Source organism: Trachurus trachurus (assembly GCF_905171665.1).
Source record: "Trachurus trachurus genome assembly, chromosome: 1".
Lineage (NCBI taxonomy): Eukaryota > Metazoa > Chordata > Actinopteri > Carangiformes > Carangidae > Trachurus > Trachurus trachurus.
This window is the reverse complement of record NC_139891.1, coordinates 16,607,208-16,627,143: the sequence shown is the minus strand read 5'-3', so window position 1 is coordinate 16,627,143 and position 19,936 is coordinate 16,607,208. Positions and strand designations below refer to the sequence as shown.

Here is a 19,936-nt window from a genome sequence, read left to right as displayed (position 1 = left end):
GCAGGACAAGCAATTTTTTTTGTCTGAGCCTCTGCATTGTGACCCCAATGCATTTACACAGTGGGTTCAGTGAAATGATTGAGGGGACTGTATTGTACTTCAGCATCTTTTCATAGTTTCACAAAGGAGGCAGCAGCTCTCATCTTCACTCATGTCTTATTCCAGCTGCTTCCCTCAGTCATGTCCGTCCTACCTATTTATATGTGCCTCCCATCTTTTCTTCTTTCTTTTTTGGCTATGACTTCCTGCCCCAGGTCCAACTTCCCCCTGACACCTTTTTTTGTGCCCAACAACCCCCCCCCCCCCCCCCCCCCCCCCCCCCCCCCACACACACACACACACACACACCTCTACCGCCGCCACCCCTGAAAAAAAAACCTACCCCTCCACGTCCCGGCAGCTGCGTCCCTCCTCTTTGATGAGGGCTGATGGCGCTGTATGAGCGGTGGAATTGACAACATTTACGGGGGCGAATGAGAATGATCCATCTTCCTTAGCGGGCCTGTCACCCCACTGGCCAAACTTCATCATGGCCAATTACCACGGCAGACCCCGTCTTCTCTGCTGCTGCTGCTGCTGCTGCCTGGCCCCCATCTACATGGATACATGGACACATTAGACACCATTATAATAAGACAGAGAGCGGCCAAGAGAGGGAGGAGGGGGTGTAGGGATAATGTGTATGATTCGGTGGAAAAAAAAAAAACTACAGGTGTGATGTGTGAGGGGGAGGAGGAGGGGGGGGGGGGCATTAAGAGAGAAAAGAGGGCTTAGAAATGTGTCTGTGAGAGAGAGAAAGAGAGAGAGAGAGATGTGTGTGTAGTATACAGGGTGTAAGCTCTTATTTGGCAGGTCACAGTCCAGTGGTTGTGTTGTGTGTTGACGAGCACAGAGGTGTTTAAGAGGTCAGTGAGCACAAACACACGCCTACATTTATGCCTTCACACACACACACACACACACACACCCACACACCCACACACACACACACACACACACACACACACACACACACACACACACACACACACACACACACACACACACACACACACACACACACACACACACACACACACACACACACACAGATGCAGGGGTATTAAAAGGGTCAGTGCAAAACTCTCACCTCATCACCTAAAGGAAATTCTGATTGCTGTCATTAGTGTGTACACACACACATACACACGCAGGTCAGCACTGATAAAAAGGAAAACGGAATTGGAACCAATTAATACAGAAAAGTCTGACATATATGTATGACATATCAGATATGTAAAGTGTTTGAGGTAACCAGGTAGTAATTATACATAATTAAATAAGCCGTATCTACTGTGTGTGTAAGCTGCATTCATTCACATTCAGTTTAAGGTGATTTTTAAAAAAGATCTTTCTGCCTTCACTTGCAACACAACCAACACCAGCGCAATTAAGGAGCCGAGGATCAAACCTTACAGTTAATAATAAATCATCAATGACTGTTGCGTGCATGTTTAAACTAAACAGGCTATATGCAGATAAATATGTGTAACCCATAGGTGTCAAGTGCACCCACAAACAATTCTCCACCATCAGTAGATTTGTTTTTGCACGAGTAGCTTTTCTCCCCTCACTGATTTCTCCTCAGCTGTGATCGCTTCTGGATTTAAAGCTCATTAAAGCTGTGAATCTTTGAAATGAACATAACCGCTTGAATGAAGTGGTCTGCAATTTTCATTTGTAGCTTGAGCGTCTCTCTTTTAATTTTTTTCTATTAGCATCTGTTTAGCTGCAACTCCGTCCCTCCCTGTTCTGCATTTTCCGAGACAGGTCAGCATAAAGCTCTTATAATGCTGCCTCGGAGAGAGAGAGAGAGAGAGTGCCAAGCTTTCAAATTGTTGTATACTGTGGGGCTGTCAGTCCGAGCCTTTTGTGCTGCTAATGCCTCTTCATAATAAGATCTGTCCACAAATTGAGATGATAAAATTTCACTTTTTTTTTTTTCTAAACGCTAAATTATGCAAACGCTAACAAATAACAAATACAAAGTTAAGTTAACAAAGCTGACACACACATACACACAGCAGACAGGTCATTTGCCCATCATGAGCACAACGGCCCTGAGAATCTGTGGTACTTAATCTATATATAGTTGATGATCATAGTCAATACCATCACTTTAAATCATCACACACACGCAGAGTGTGTGTCTGGCAGAGCGATGAGGATGGATAGGTCATGGCTGCTGGGGTCACACACAGTTGAGGGGACGGTTTCCATCCATCCATCTGTCTGTCATGTTAACCCAAGCTGAAGGTAAACAAGTATTTATCTGAATTATTGGGGTTGGTCCAGAGTTCATGTTCATGAAAATTATTTTATATGAACAGTATTTAGCATTTTCTTTTGTATATTTTTACTTATTTTTTTTTTTTGCAAAAATAAAAAGCGGGATAAAAAATTACATCCTCACATTAAACAATTTAAAACAAAGCTGCCATCATCTGCTGTAACCTGTACAACTGTGCAATAATTTGGCCGTTACTTAAAACTAGTGCATCCGTCTTAATTAATTACCATTAATTTAATCAAGGTCACACAGGAAAAAATAATATCTGTAATAGAACATAACCATAATTGTGATGTTTTTTTCTTTAAGCTTCACAACAGAGTTTGACTGAAAAAAAAAAAAAAAAAAACACAACCAGACATTGCTTTGTCACTTTAGCCCTCTCTTCTCACTATGGTTTTAAACTTCTGCAGAGCGAGAACGGTGTGTTTGTGTGTGTGTGTGTCTATGTGTACAAGTGCTGAGATGATCACAGCTCTTATTGTTGTTGGTATCTGGGGAGAGAAGAGGCTTTGTGTTAGCCATGGTCACTGTGCTGTATGTGTCGTGTGGAAGTGTGTGTGTGTGTGTGTGTGTGTGTGTGTGAGGGGGAGAGATGAAGAGAAAGAGGAAGCTGATCTTGTGGTTATAGACTGTTGGACTTGGTTGTACAGTAAATCCCTGTCTTTGTAAACAGATCAATAAACTCTCAGCTGTAGGTCCCTCTCTATGTATGTGTGTGTGTGTGTGTGTGTGTGTGTGTGTGTGTGTGTGTGTGTGTGTGTGTGTGTGTGTGTGTGTGTGTGTGTGTGTGTGTGTGTGTGTGTGTGTGTGTGCTTGTTCACACTAAAGCTTCTTTGCTCTCTGCTATGAGGAAGCATGTCAGAAATGTAGCAGTATACTGTATATCAGACAGATTGATCACAGCTGTAAGCAACATCCCGAACTGCTCTATATATTCATGTTATATCAGAAGATTTCATGATTTGCTTTGTCGTTCAAACTCACCGAACTTCTTTCTCCACTTCCTCCTTCTGCCCAGACGTCAGATTATTCGGCCATGGCCTCGCTAGCAGGCGGACTGGACGAGATGAAGAACAGTTTGGCCAATCCTGGTACAGGGGCTGAGTTAGGAGCCAGTGTTTCCGGTCCACAGTCCTATTCACTAGTTCCAGGTAAGAAAGACTCATTTTAAATATACCAACAAGAAACAAAGGTGTTTAACAGAACAAAAAAAGAATTGTTTTAGTATTACATCATATCTTCATCAGACAATCTGATGTAGATGTGGCAGCTGTTTCAAATGTGTATTTTTCAGCCCTTTTAAAAAAAAATTTCTTGGATGCCTGGTCAGTGACATCAGTTTTAATGCCGAGTGCGATCACATTTTATTGATGGCGAGAAACCAGTCTTTGTTCCACTTATGCAGTAGCACTCAAACTTTCATCATCTTAGTTATTTCCTGTAAAAACCAATCATAAGGGGACGAACGGTCAGATGTTGGGAGATGTCCTCCTCGATGGTCATGTGAAAAAGGTGAATGATAAGAAGAGGAACGAATTAGAGACAATTAAAGGTGAAAGCTCTAATTTCCCACGTTGGAAGCAATGATGGAGACATTATTTGATAGCTCTGCCTCTGTCATTCCATAATTCACAATCACTTAGCAATAATTTCATAGGATAAATTCAGTACATTGCATTTTACACTGAATTTACAATCAAGCCCAATTGATTTAACCTGCTTAAAGTGCTCAGTGCTTTAGATCTCAGGAGAGGAGAGAAGCCTGGAGGAAAGGAGCAAAAGAAAGGTTGAAGCTTAGAGGAAAAGTGAGAGCCTCATCTCTTTTCTCTGTCTCCATTTAGGGGCACTGGGAGAGGCAGCGGTTAATTAAGAGTAGACCAGGGAGCACTTGGACAAGGCTTCGACGTTCCCATCTGTAATGAGGGGAATCATAGAGCTGGGAATTTGGGGATATCTGGGAATGGGCTTCCTTTTTTTCTTTGCCCTCTGAAACCACCGAGGAATATTACCTGCTCACACCGAGAGACAGACAGAGACAGAGAGAGAGAGCAAGAGAGAGAAACAGAGAGAGAGAGATAAAATTTCCATTTCTGCTTATGCATGCAAACACACACATTCATATTCACACACACACTTTCTGAATATTATGCAGGCATTCCTTTGCCTGTCTTCTCCCTCAGAATAGAGCTCCCTCTAGGGGATCAGACGTCTGTGTGTTTGACGCAATGTTATTTTTGCATCCTTGAAGTGTTGATACTCCGGACACACACACACACACACACACTCAAGAGCCACATTTACACGCTCAATCTTCCTTTCTGAGGTCTTTCCAAATCTGTAGGGCATTTTCATTTTCCCCTGAACTTCACCCAGCGCTACGCAAGTGCAAACACACAAAGGGACACCGTGTGCGCCCTCGATCCCTCCAGATTTGACATGTGTTGCTCTGATGGCCGCTTGATGTGGACGAGTTAGGTAGCGAGACAGTGAGGGAAAAAGAGAGGCAGAGGATGTGTGTTCATCTGTAGCTGCAAGTGAGACGGAGGAGACTTGTACTTGTTCGTTGACCTCTACGGCAGAGCTGTGGAGAACAGATACATCAACACAACTGGCATAAATATGCACAACACACACTGCGTGCACACACAGACACAGAAACATATGCACACACACACACACACACACACACACACACACACACACGCGCGCACACACACACACACACACACACACACACACACACACACACACACACACACACACACACACACACACACACACACACACACACACACACACACACACACACACACACACACACCTCAGAGGATCTGGCCCTGTCTGCCCCCTCTAAGTTGGGCTGTAGAGAGTCCATCTCTCCTCTCCTCCACCCTCTCCTCCCTCTCCTCCTTGCCCTGTGCACTGACCCTGAGCGGATGAGTAGCCCGTCTGCACTAATGCCTCGCTGTCGCGTCAAACACCAAGAAAAACTTTACTACACCGAGACAGGAGAGAGGAGGTGAAGAGGGACAGAGGAGGCTGGAGTAGAGAAGGGGTCTGTGGGAGAGAAACACGAGCAGGGAGGGGTGGGATGCAAGTGTTGAGTATTAAGGGACCAGAAATATGAGAGGCCAAGATGTTGGAACCTCAGAAGATTTGTAACAAAATGACAACTCCATTTCTGCCCCCCACCCCCCCACCCCCCAAAAAAAAACCCCAGTAGTTAAGGTTGACCAATATTGACACACATAAACAGATACCACATAAACAGATATTTTTTGAAACCAAGCCCTAAATTCGATTTTTAGGCGTGGATCATCAAAATACAATGCAGTGTCCATAGATTAAACCATACAAAGGAATACACAAGTTGAAATTACATTTGAAAGTTATAGTGCCGCTTAAATGTTAATTCTTCTGTAAAAATAAGAATAAGTCGTTATAAATAGAACATAGTAAGACACTCTGAAAGTGGCCATTCAACATCATGGATGTCTTCCTTTTGATTCATCGAGTGACTTAATACTTATGCACCTTTTCTTAAATACAACACTGCAACTTCCCTTCATCGCTGCTTTCTTCCCTCTCAACTAAAACCTCCCCTCCTTATTTTAGCCCAGGTTGTTCTCTCCATTCAACCAGTTTTCCCTTCTCCTGGTCTTCCATGTATTCTTCTCAGTTTCACTCTCCTCCTCCTCCTCCTCCTCCTCCTCCTCCTCCTCCTCGTCCCCCTCAGTTAGTTAGTGGTGGTTAAGTGGAGGGGAAGTGAATGGGATTGATGGTGTTACCATCTGAGCTGTTTATGATGATGATAAATGTGTGTGTGCATGGGCAGGGGAGGAGGAGGAGGACGTTGGTGTATGTGTGTGTGTGATGATGATGATGAATGGAGGGCTCCCTCTTCACGCACTCCTACAGTCTACTGCGTGCAAACACAGAGAAATGATTTGGGCTGACACACTGTCATGTAATCTAATGCAGTTATATATCCTATTCACCAAGTGACAGACAGAGGAGGAGGAGGAGGAGGAGGAGGAGGAGGAGGGGGGGGGGGGGGTGGGTGGTGATAGCAAGAGGAAGGGGAGTCAGTAAATTAATAGATGCCAGTGGATTGAAAACAAGAGGAGAAGAAACAAAAAGAAGAGGGTCATCCTGAATGTATTTTTCAGTAAATATCCTACATGGACATGCTGCATCTTCAGGGTGATAATTGTTACTGTTACCAGTTCTTAGTAAATCACAACCACATTAATATTCAATCACTGGTATTAACACTGTCAGGACTATATAGTAACTGTCATTGGCCAATTTCTATAGGAGAGAATCAACTAATAACATTAATGCTGGCTCTAGTCCACTCAGGTGTTGCAGTTGCAGGGCGCTGGTGCCGTGCAGCCTGACTCAATCAAATGTCCTGATGGACTTTGTGGTTAGCTCCACTCGTGTTTCTGCTGCTAAACTTGAACTGTTTTTCCTCAAAAGTTTGTCAAAGATCATTTCATTTCTGAGATTGGAGTTGACCAGCTTTTGTTGTGCTGTTGAGCTCCAAAGCTCTTTGTCTTTGTGTGTTTGAAGCAACACCAACAATGACTCACCACCTTTCAGTTTCTCTCAGACTTCCTGTCTGTGGCTCTCAGATCCATGAAAACATAAATCTGACAAACATCTTACCTCATTTTTAAAAGAACTAAACAAAAAAAATACTGATTTTCATTCTGCCAAAGGCGCATGCCTTAACTCCAACAGTGTGGCTCAATAATGTGGTTTTAATGGCTTTGGATGAGTGGAAGCTTATCAGACTTTGGCTAAAGATAAACAGAAAACATTGTTTGGGACTGGTTTGTGATCTCCACATTTCCTGGTATTGTACCAAAGTATAACAGTTTATCTGACAATACTATAATACAGTTAAAACCTAATTTACTATTCTGTTGTCTTTACTGTTCTCCTGTTGTGATTCTATCAAAAATAATCCTTGATGGTAAAGGTCATATGCAAAATTTGAGGGATGTGCCTTTTTGACGTGCTTCCAATTTACATATCATAAATCAAAATCTTAATCACATTATGTGAAAACATTAATTCAATGGTTTGGGTCAGGTGCTACAAACGTGTAGCATGAGACAATTAAATAACATTTAACATAACACAATACAATTATGGTGTGAACAGCATCCAGCAGGAACACACAGTATAGGGCTAGGAGGTATACATGTGATTTTGGTAAATTAGTGACAGTGTTGACACTAATTATGATATTGATAGCAGAGAAAGTGATGACAGCGTGTGTGTGTGTGTGTGTGTCTCTCTGTGTGGTTACAGGTCGAGACATAGCCAGCACAACTCTGCCAGGCTACCCTCCTCATGTTCCTCCCACTGGACAGGGCAGCTATTCCACTCCTTCCCTCACTGGCATGGTACCTGGTGAGTACACAAACACACATACAAACATCCACACAGAGCTAAAGGGACATTCATTCGTTATAAAGCAGAGTTTTAGGGGAAAAAAGCCACTGTGCAGTAATTCACTCTCACCATCTTTTCAGCAGATGTGTAACTGCACTTATATATCTGTTTGAATCCCCACTGGATGCATGTGTGGAGCGTTCCCTGTGCGAGTGCATGTCTTCAGGGGGTGTACTTGGCTTTGCCACTTCCTCTTTCTTGTCTGTCTCTACACCGTGGCTGACAGTCCTCCCAGGGGGTGACGTGTGCGTGTTTTTGTGTCCATCTATACATGTGTCTGTTTGTCTTTGTGTGTGTGTGTTTGTGCCTGTGTGTGTGTGTGTGTGTGTGTGTGTGTGTATCATTACAAACCAGCCACAGTAGCACAGCTGTCCCTCCTCAACATTAGTAATTTGTTTTTAATGAGAATCACCAGTGACCCACGACTAATTCATTCATTCCCTTCCACTCCGCCTTCTACGCCGCTTTTGTGTTTCAATCCTGGACCGCCATTCTTGCTCTCTCTCTATCTTTCTCTTTTTCTCTCTCTCTCGCTTTCCCTCTCTCTCTCTCTCTCTCTCTCTCTCTCGGTCTTGCAGCCGTGGTCCTGGTCAGTGTGAAGTAGCTACACTGCAGAGAAGTCGAGGGAGAAACACAAAAGCAACAGCAGCAGCGAAACAAAGTCAAAACAACGTTGTTTACAAGTTCTTGTCTCTGTGTATTCCCAATCATTCAGTTTGTGACACACACACACACACACACACACACACACACACACACACACACACACACACACACACACACACACACACACACACACATACACACACACTCTCTCAGTGGACATGTAGGAACAGCACGTCTAAAGATGGGTGACCCTGTCGGCCTGTCCCCCTGTGCTCACCCCATCCTGTCCTCAGGTTTGACAGCATATCTGTGTGTGTGTGTGTGTGTGTGTGTGTGTGTGTGTGTGTGTGTGTGTGTGTTTGTTGGTGTACGTTTATATGTGTGTTGGTATACAATGTTTGTGTGTATGTGTGTTTGTTTTTGACAGTGTGTGTGTGTATGTGCATGTGCGACCTTGACACTAAGCTACACAAGGGAGACCCTGAGCCCCCCGCTCCCTCCCTCCCCTCGTTTCCTAAACAACCTGACACGTTGCCGTCACTACGGTGATGACAAGGGGAGGATGTTCGCACCCAGGGATGCCATGGAGACCACATCCCGACCCCACCTGACAGCTAAACATACACACACATAACTACACACATACACACATACGCACAAAGGGTAGTGCCAGAAAGAAAACTTGGGTAGTGCATCCAAACACACACAAACACACTCACACTCACAGTTTCGACATCTAAATTCTTCTCAGTGAATATTCGAAGCTGTCTGAGTCCACAAGCTGACTAGAATTAGTGGAGGAGATAATCTCTCAACTTTGCTTCCTCTGGCTTCACCATGTTTTATCTCAGCACTTCTCAGGCAAATTATTCTCCTTTTTGTCCGCTCTGTCTAATATCATACCTTCATTAAGCAAGCAACTCTCTTCTGCTGTTCTTCTTCTCTCCCTCTGCCTCTCTGTCTCTCTCTCTGCAGCAGGGGGGCTGACACTCAGAGGGGGTGTAGGAGAGCAGTGAGGCAGAACCGACAGAACGAGAGGGAAAGAGGAGGAGCGGGTGGGAGGGAGGTTGGAGGGAGGGGGCATCAGGGTCTGTGACTGTCAGCTATGGGAGAGGGATCCCCCGGGAGGAGTGAAGGTTCAGGAGGAAAGAAAGAAAGAAAGAAAGAGCAAAAGAGTGGAGAGAGAAAAAGAGGAGAAGAAATGGGGAAGAATGTTGTTTTGATGTGAAGGGTGACGAGCGGGCTGTAGTCAGGCAGGCCAGAGGACGAGAAATAAAGAGGAAGGGGTGAAGGGAAGAGAGGGAGGGGGAGACAAGAGGGAGAGTAGACCCCAGGCAGTAAGTGGTAAATGAGGTAGAAAAGCTATGCTATCATCCACTGTATGGCAGGACCACTGCAGTCTCACTGAGTCAACTCAACTCATCTCTCAACTAGTCTGCACAATAACAGCAGCTGCTCATTACCTTTAGAGAAAGCACACATACCACCACCATAGTTAAAGTTTGGTTTGGCATGGACACAAAAATGACTTGGTAAAGGTTGCACGTGCACAGTTAATTAACATTTTCGAGTTTGTGAGATGCTGTAATTATTTGCTCTGGTCTCATTTAGCTAGCCAGAATATGCCCAGCAGGTGTAATCCAGTATTAACCAGGTTCAGGTTTCTGATCACTGATGCAGTGTGCACGTGGAGATGTTGATGTACACATTGTTTGTTCATGAAACAAAGTTAGGATGATCAATAATGTAATGACCATGTTGCAAGTCTGGAGTTTCTCCCATCAACCATATAAATGAGCAGGGTTAGAAACCACAGGAAACAAACTCTGCTCTCCCTTTAAACACTGAGGTGACTCCGTATTTGCAGTAATTAGGGATTCATCAAATGAAAACGAGTCAAAATGAATTTTAAAACTTGATGAGCATAGATCTTCATGAAACACAAAGAAAAGTAATACTGTATCAACAAAAAATATTTTTCCTGTTTGTCTTTTTCTTTCAGGTGGAGATTTTTCCGGAAGTCCGTATTCCCATCCACAGTATTCCACATACAACGAATCGTGGAGATTTCCTAACCCCAGTTTATTAGGTAGGTGAATCCCCTATCTCACCAGCCAGCCTCTGCTTACCAGAACTGGATCAATAATTGTATCAATGAATTTCATTTAATTCTACCTCACATCCCACTTCCAGCCTGTCTAATACTCTCTTGCAATATGTATCTTCATGCTCCACTGTTCGTTTTTCCATTACATTTCATTTTGTATTGTACTGTACAGTACAATACATCAAAGACATACTAATGGTTCTGTGCAAGGATTTCTGTTCTTTCTTTCTTTTTTTTTCTTTTTTTTTTTTTTTACAACCGGCAATTTGGTGTGTGAATGGATTTGAAGAAGAGGATGGCAGAGAGTTAGAGAGAGAGAGAGGAAGGACCATATTAGGGGCGTCTATCTGCATCTCATCAGCATTGCATTATAGAATTTGTTGGTTTTGATGTTATAAACTCCCTGGAGGACGCTGACCCTGATCATTTATTTTTAATTTTTCATACAGTCAATCTCATGTTAATCCTCACTCGAATCAACAGTGGCCTGTGTTACTCATTGGCAGTGAGAGCTGGACAGTGTTTTATGGTTTTTATGTGAATGTGTAATAGTTACACAGAACCTAGTTTGATGCAAATGTATTCAACTCTGGTCATGCCTCTCACATGACAGCAATGATTAGAGGGTAACTTTAGTTCAAGATCTGAAGTACATTAAATACAAAGACAGATATACATACATACAAATAGATAATCCTTTCATGTTGCACTAAATCTTAAAATCTTAATTCTAACTTGGCCTTCTCTTATTGTCAGCAAATCTCAAGATAGTAGTTCATTATGATTCTTGCCTGCCACACATTACAGCACCAGTCAAAATACACTCACTACCTGTTTTTAAAGATTTACATCTGTAGTAGAAAAAAAGGACTTTGGGCTGAGCACCACAGACTGGATAGGGGAATTGGAAAGTATTGAGAAACAGACTAACACATTATTTCTGTTTTTTTATGGGATTTATTGACACTTATAAGACAAATATAGACTATCATCGGCAATATTCCTCAATGCAAGTGAATCAGTAACATTACAAGTGTGTAACCCTAATCCAAACTAGAAATGAACAGCCCAACACACCTTTCCATCCGTGTTTATCAGGACAAATTAACTCCCGGACAAAAACAGTCAGTATCAAAGTCAACGTCAAGGGAGCCATTTCAGGGGTCATGTTTAAAGGTGAACGGGTCAGGGGGTGATGGTGTAAAAGGTCAATAGGTGAGAGGGGTCAGTGCTGCGCTGACCTGTAGTTTTCCCCCACCCTTTCCTCTCCTCACTTCTCCTTTTCCCTCCTTCCTTCCCTCCATCCCTCTGTCCCCAGTCTTTCAGCAGGATTATGGGTCTCTCCTGGGGACGGAAATTGGCTGCTCCTCCAGTCTCTTCACCAGCCAGGCAGGACAGATGCAAGGTAGGTGGAGAAAAAGACAGAGAGAGAGAGAGGAAAAACCACAAATGAGAGAGTAGAGAGAATTTAGCAGTGTGTGATGATGCAGTTGTGTGTACAGAAGACAGATTAGGACTCATGATGGTAGGATAATCTGTGAGAGACTTTAGCATGATAGAATATGAGAACTAGATAGGAGACACTGAAATGTTTAACATTGACGCCAGGGGAAACAGAAAGGCAGTGATACAAAGGAAAGGCAGCGAGGGAGAAGGAGAGAAGAGGTGACGAATGAAAGAAAAGGGAGTTAAATAAAGAGGCAAAAGGGGAGAGAGGGCGTCTGAAGTCCTGAGTGAGACTAAATAGTTTGTCAGGCCGGCTTAATGCCTCACTTCCCCAAAGAGCCTCTGGAGATTACCTGGACTATGGACAGACATAACCTGTCAACACACAGCCTGGCTGATTGATGGAACTGACAGAGACAGGTGTGTGTGTGTGTGTGTGTCTGTATGTGTGTGTAAGCAGTTTTTTTCTGTGTGCATTAAGGTGTGTGAATGTGGGTTTGCTGTGTGTCTGTGGGGTTACAGTATTGAATTGACCTCTTCCCTGAGGAGAGAATAGACTCAAGGGATCAGTAGTAGTAGAGCTGTACTCAGTGTGTCAGCTTAGACTGTCACTTAGATCTTGTGTGTGTGTGTGTCTGTGTGCGAGAGAGAGAGTATGAGAGAAGAGGGCGACATTGAAAGAAAAGTGTATAAGGAAGTAGACAGAGTTCATTTTATTGGTTTTACATGAAAGGGAGACTCATTTTTTCTGTCATTAGCTTCATCGGCTCATGTCATCTCATCCCTGCCATTCACTACTCACGTTCAAAGTAAAATATAATCTTGACAGAAAATTGAAGCTGCTCATTCCACATTTACACCGTATTTCAGTCGTTAAAGGATAATTCTGATTCATTACAACTTGGGTCTTAGTTTTGTCATTTTAAACATCGTTCCAATCTGTAATAAGAATTGCACTCTCCGAGGTAATTGCTGAGATCTGAATGCAACGACATTGCTTCAGAAGAGACGTTCAATTGGGAAAGAAACCTGAGCAGAGCCCACATGACAATCATCTGTCAGTTGTAGCAATGAACCCACAGAGAATTATAATCAGACCCTGATGCAGTTCTTTCTGGCTCTGTTGAACATCTTAGTGACTTTGAGTTAGTTGTTTTGGTTTTAGATTCCACAGCTTTGCTGTTTTGGTTCCCTCTCCCCTTTAGTTAGGCATAGTTATTCAGACTTGAATTGCTGGATGTGCTAAATATAATAATAATAATAATAAATTATTTCCAATTTTGCCATGATAATTTAGAAAGATGATAATACAGGTAGCTTATGTCCACGTTGTTCTTAAAGCCTATGTGCTACCCTATAGTGGCTGGATTTAAATAATATAGGTTTAAATAATCTGGTTAACCTGATGGGTTTGTGTCGCCATGTTCATCATGTCAGTTTGGTGACTTTACAAATGAGGCTTATTTTTTACCCAAAGTCATTAAAATTCTGCACTACATCCACGATCCTGTTGCAGTATTTGAATGATTTTAAATAAATTACATTTGTGTTTTTCCCAGGGTCACCGTACTACTACAGTGCGACATCGCGAGGGGCGGGCCCTGCAGCCACTGCAACAGCCTCCGCCTACGACCGCCACTGACCCCTCCCACTGAGAGACGCGGAGGATGAAGAGAAGGAGACGAGGGAGGGAGGGAGGGAGGGAGGGATGGATGGATGGATGGATAGCACCAACAGCGCTCAGTACAAGCCTGCCCACGCATTTTTTGACGTCAGTGAAGTTTGAATTTTCTTTGATCGATACGCCAACAAATGCACTGCTGGGCTGCAACACAGACATACTGCATTGGTTTTACATTTCTGGGATGATCACAGGCAACAGATAAGATTTATGAACAAGTAGATTTGGACCCTCCCATGATATATCAAATCTTGGTATCCCTATCTTGTTTTTAACCAACCATCGACAAATCCAAGAGGTCAGTGGACTATGTGTGCAGCAGTGACTGAAGCTGTAATCTGTATTGTGATCTCCTGGGTAAAATGTTGTGTTTTCAGTTTGGGAATATTTTTGATGTAGTAGTCTGAGCTGATTAGACCAAAATCACTTTTTCAAACAGTCTTTTTATGACCTGACATCAATTTTCAATCAATTTTCTATGCCATGCTGAGGAGAATTAAAGACAATCCAACTCTCATAACTTTGAATGACCAAAATCACCCTTGTCATTATCATTCTGGTCTCTTTACTGTAGAATCAACACATTTCCCCCTGGGATCACAATGCTCAATAAATGGGATACCCTCATTTTTTATGGGAGCGTTCAGTTTCACAAATGTCTGCTAAGCCCCACCCATCTCAATCACTGTCACCACGCCTGTCAAGCTTTGTGTTCTTGCTCGGCACATATGAAGTTTACAATGCTAACAACGATTTTGTAATATTTCCAACAGCTTATTGTTTTTAACTGCTAAATGTCGTTGGGAGAGTTAACCAGCAGTAGCAACCAAGCGATTAAAACTAGCTTGCTACATGTGCTAACATTTGTAGCTAGTAGCCTATTAGATATCCTACACAGTTCAATCAAATAATACACTTTAGGTTTTTGGTTTTGGAAAGATGCAACAAACTTTGCTCTTACCACACCACCAAGCACCAACTCACTTCAGCATGGAGAGAAGTTCGAAGCTTGACAGGTCCGCCGTGCTTAGTTAGAGTTGCAAGGCTGTGATGGTATAGTTGACATCAGTAGTGGGGTTTAGCAAAGAGTCTGTTTCAGTTGTGGCCACATCCTTATGTGTTTGCAGTCTTGTCCAACAGTGAAGTTTGTTCTCACATCTGTACTTGTATTTGCAGTGGTTTTGAATGCCACTGTCCAGTGGATAAAGCACAGTGTTAAATCTGAGCCCAGTGTTGACCATGTTCACACCACACCAAAATCAAATCAACCCCTGGGGTGTTATTGTACAGGAAGGTGCTATCCTGCCTCCCCAGCCAAGATTTAGTCGTGATCAAGAGCTATTTATAATGGAGGAGACACAGAGTAATATATTAAGAAGCTTTTCTGCGCTGCACTCCGTGATGAGAGTGAATGCCTGTAATGATTTATAATATGTGTCACGCTGTTGTGCTAGAATAGTGATGATGATGATGATGATGATGATGATGATGACGATGATGACGATGCAGTGAAATATGAAATCTTCAAAACTTTCAATATGAAGTCTTTGTTTATAAATGTGATCTGCAATTTTCTTGTTCATAGTTTGTTGCCTGGTATCAGTTGACACAGGTGCCATTTAATAAGACGCCATTTTTATCTGCTTCCTGAATATTCAAAAGAAGAGCCAGGAAGCAGTGGCACCCTCTATCTCTCTCTCTCTCTCTCTCTCTCTCTCTCTCTCTCTCTCTCTCTCTCTCTCTCTTTCTCTTTCTTTCTTTCTTTCTCTCTCTCGCTCTTAAACTCCCCAAAGATGGGCCCCCCCTTGTGGATCGGCTGACAAACTTCAAAAGCACAAAGAGACTCAATCATCATTTAAAGGCGCCATTTTACTTTTCTTGACTTCCTTTTAGAACCATGAAGTACTTCTTTCTCCTCTCCCCTTCTTGAGTGCTTGTCCTTGTGCTGTTAAACATCCTGAAATTGTTTCTATAAAAGCATCGCTTTCGTGAAAAAAACGACAACAAGTGAAACTTTTTTCTTCTTCTTTATACTTTTTTTTTTGGGGTTTGTCTCCTACATCAGTTCTGCACTGTGACAATGCATGACACCAGGGTCGAGGCCTTACCCCGCTCAATGTACAGACGGAGTAGGACAGATTTGCCCCTCAGCGCTGATCTGAAATCAGTGTGTTTCCCCTCCCAAATGTTTGAGGGCCCCACGATGTTGATCTTGTGAGAGGGCAATATCTTCCTTAACCTGTACGTAGCTTCCTGTCTCACTTATGTCCATACAAGATTTGTACAGTAATCAGTGAAAGAGAAGAGAAGTCACAATGTCAATAGCAATTACAATTATTCACATTTGACTTTAGATTTTAGTGATGCAGCTTTCTTTACGGTAAAAAAGATTAAGAGGTGTGTGGTGTTGTTTTAGCCATCGTCTGCAAGTGTTTACATATCTTTTGTTTGTTTGTTTGTTTTTTGGGTATGTGTGGCTGACTGTAGTGCTTCATTGCTACTGTGTAGTTTTACTAGCTAACAGATTGGAGGCACCAAATCTGCACAGCAGACATGAGATATAGTTATATAAACATATACCTATGAACACTGAAGAAAGCTGTTTTTCAATCTTTGTTGTTTCTGGGTTTTAAAATAGTGATAGAGTGGCTCCTTTTACATTTGTAGACCTTAAAAGTTGTGCATACACAACTCTAAAGAAGATTCTTCTAACGGCTCACCTGCTGTGCTGCCAGCCTGCACTGCACCAAGAGCCTTTCCTTATTTCTGTCTTTCTCTCTTGATCTCTCTGAGGCATTATTGAACCTGAACCACACCAGCTGAAAACAAGGACAGTGCCTTTAGTTTTATATGTCAACAAACCCCTGACTGACCACAAGTCACTAAAACGAGCGATTCAGCGTCCCTCCCTGCAATTCCTTGAACAAAACTCTATCTGCCTGTGCAGACAGGGTTGTAGATTATATAAAGCCTTCCACTAATAAGTAGCAAAAATTATTTCAGTTCCAACATCAGACAATAGTTTTCATATTATAAACAGCAACAGTGCAGCTGTGATAACAGGACCCTCCCCCTGATCCAAACACTGTTGTATGCCATTCATCACCATCCAATCTCATCACATGGACATTTCAGTCACAGATGCTCTGGTAAAAAAAAAAACATTGACAAGGATAATGCTGAAAACACAAACTCATTATCTCACAAATGGGGTAAAACAGCAAAATAAAGTTAAGTAAAATGAGAAAAACACATATTAATTTCAAAGGAGATACTGTAAGACGTGCAAAATTGTACCTTTTTTTTTTTTTGGGACCACAGTGTTGGTCTGTCTTTCTAGACCGTCTTATCTCGACACCTATTGGAGTGATGCCATTGTACAAACATTCATTATCTCCAGATAATTAACCGGTTCAAGGTGAAATTACTGTGTGGGATGAAATTTGGTGCAGACGTTTAGATTCCCGTCAGGAGAAGCAGTCATCACTCTTGTGATCCCCGGACTTTCCATGTTTCCATGTGACCTTTGTCACTGTATATCAGTATACCAATCATAGCACTTAGCTCCCATTTAGCAAGTTCAACCTGCCAGAGCTGTGCAGCTGTAGACCCTCAGTTTTGTTGTCATTTTACAACTTTAAAATTTGACATTTTCAATAATCCTCCAGTATCAAATCTTTATGTGAAATTCTGTGACTGAAATTTGCGTGAGGTATTATACAGGACCGTGATACGTGGTATACAGCTGTGGATCAGTGCTGTACACAACCCCACTGACTTGAAAAAGAGTCAACTCAGAGAAAAAGGCACAAAATATAGAAAAAGACCAAGTAAGTGACAGATATATTTCAACTCTGATTATCAATATTTTTTTTAATTAACCAGAGCGTCTTATAAATAAATGAAACCCCTTTTCCACGAACACGAACACACAGGAGGAATATTGATTGAAAGTACTTTTCCTTGAGGAAATGAATCTGGCCGAGCCTCCGGTCTCTGCTCATTGGAAGCCGCAACATTTAACAGGACAAACTTCAACCCCCGTTTTCCGGTGTAGCCAAGAGTCCAGAGATACATTAACAGGATTATTTGTTAACTATGCATCTCAAAGTGACACAGCTTGCCTTGCCATTGCTTTGACCTAACTGATTCACATGGGGAGAGAATGGCTTTTGATTGACCCGCAGTCGTTTCGATTGGCAGCCGTGACATTGACTGCAGCGATGAGGGGGGATTGTCATTGTGGGTGGTACTGTAGGAAGCATGGCGGGCAGAGGCCACACACACACACACACACATACACATACGTAAATGTAAGTACAGACACACACTCTCCCTCCCTTTGTCCTTTGCAGACTGGTGATCGCCCCTCCTCTCATGCCCCTGTGTTCCCCAGGGGAGGCCAAACCTGCTGTGCCATCAGAACCTCATCCCAGCTTTTTTCTCCCCCTCCCTCAGCCCTAATCTCATCATATCTCATGCAATCGTCTTCCTCCTTCTCTTCCCTCCTCCCCCTCGTGTAGCACTGCCACACCACCACCAGGATTAGGAATATTGAAACTATTCTGTTGATTTCAGGTCCGTGACCTTCCTCAAAAAGTCCTCCCTCTTTCTTCAGACAGCCCTATTAATCCTTTTTTCCTCTTACTCTTCTCTCCGACTATTCAGATGTGATGCTCACTGTCCTGTCAGAAATTCTGCATAGGGATGAAGCAAGGTGTTTTGTGCCAAAGCGAGGTCATTTCAATGGCAATTTTGCTGCCAGCATCTTTATTTGGCTACCAATATTCTGTGAGATCACATCTCACATCTCACACTGTTTTCTCCTCATACGACTAAAGAGCATTTAAAACACAAAGAAGCACTATTTTCAGATTAAACTAAGGCATTTTAATTTCCAGCACTGCCACAGTTTACTGTCCATGAAAATACAATTGCATTCTGAATTTTTTATCCCAGCTCCAAGTCAGATAGGAAACTGAAATAAATGCAAATTAGTTTTTTTTTCTTTATTATGATTTCTCACCAAGTGTGCACCGCCTGACTGTATCTCAATATGAATCCATGAAGATGGCTACTGCCTTCGTAAAACCTGAGGGGATTTCAGCATCACATCTTGACAGCAATTAGTGGCACAATCTGTTTCATGCTTGCTGATATAACTAGGCTCTGGACAGATCTCATACTGAAGTGTTACTATGTTCTGTACATCTTAATATTATTCAACTGTGGAAGAGGAGAAATACACACGACTCAGCCTACAAAAATCGACTGTGCTTTTTAAGCAGATGTTTCAATCAAAAAAAAAAAAAAAAAATTACATGATTTTTCACCTTACTGTGGCCTTTCGTGTAACAATCTGGAGTTTTTTTGTGTCCATGGCTTCCTATTCGGGGTGTTAAAGAGATATTTATATCTGTGACGTTTTGGTATAAAAAAAATAATAAATAAAAATATGAACAAACAAATGACATAAAGAAATACACCAGAATGCAAAGACAAACGCAAAGACGAAAATTAGGTTTTAACCATTCATCTCGCTCTATTCTTCAAAATCAAATGCGACGAAAGGAAAACATATCTGTAACATTCACCAAAGCCTGTGATGCCTGTTTTAAATGATAGATTCTTGTACAAAAAAACATATAAAATAGCAGAAAAGACTTACAGATACAAACACAAAATGAAGATAAGAAATGCCTTCAAATATTCTGGAGGGGAGGATTTAAAAAAAAAGTAAAAGAAATGCTTCTTTAAGAAAATGTGTATGTTTTTTATTCGATTTTCTAGTAGTTGCAACAAAAACTTGGTGTTTTTTCTCTTTGTGTGTTGTGTGTTGTCTTAATATTTGAATGTATTTTACTGCAGTGCGAATTTGCCAAAGATATCATATCATTTGATTTCACCTCTTGATTTTTTTTTTTCCTGAATTGTGACCAATTTTGTTCAGAAAACTGGTGAATTTGATATTATGCTTATTTTTTATATTTCTATTGTTAATAATATTGTTATATTATTTCCTGGGTTTGAGTTTACTGTGAAATATTAAATTGCAGTTTGCTTGATGCATCTCTTCATACTCAGTCTGTGTACCTGTCCATCCGTCCACCTGAGTGACTGTTGTTGGTGAATTATTCAATTTATGTACCTGTAATGTGAAGCTAAGAAGTAATTATTTGTAAATATTTGCCATAATTTTATTGGTCCTTCAGAATAAAAAATAATTTTTTGGAAAATAAAGGTTCCGTGTCGATGTTTAGCTTCACATTTACATGCATTTTTATTATTTACATGCATT

General features: G+C 41.9%; 1 protein-coding gene across 2 annotated transcripts in view; it reads left to right on the top strand.

The window, feature by feature from the left end:
• The window catches only part of pax5 (paired box 5), a 47,994-nt gene extending 34,365 nt beyond the window's left edge, over window positions 1–13,629 (top strand). For both annotated transcript variants that reach the window (XM_083983519.1, XM_083983518.1), the window contains exons 7-11: window positions 3,351–3,483; window positions 7,655–7,756; window positions 10,407–10,493; window positions 11,830–11,916; window positions 13,517–13,629. In XM_083983519.1, the coding sequence (XP_083839645.1) occupies window positions 3,351–3,483; window positions 7,655–7,756; window positions 10,407–10,493; window positions 11,830–11,916; window positions 13,517–13,599 (492 nt within the window). In that variant the 3' untranslated portion in view covers window positions 13,600–13,629. The remainder of the gene's footprint in view (window positions 1–3,350; window positions 3,484–7,654; window positions 7,757–10,406; window positions 10,494–11,829; window positions 11,917–13,516) is intronic.
• The last annotated feature ends 6,307 nt before the right edge of the window (window positions 13,630–19,936 follow it).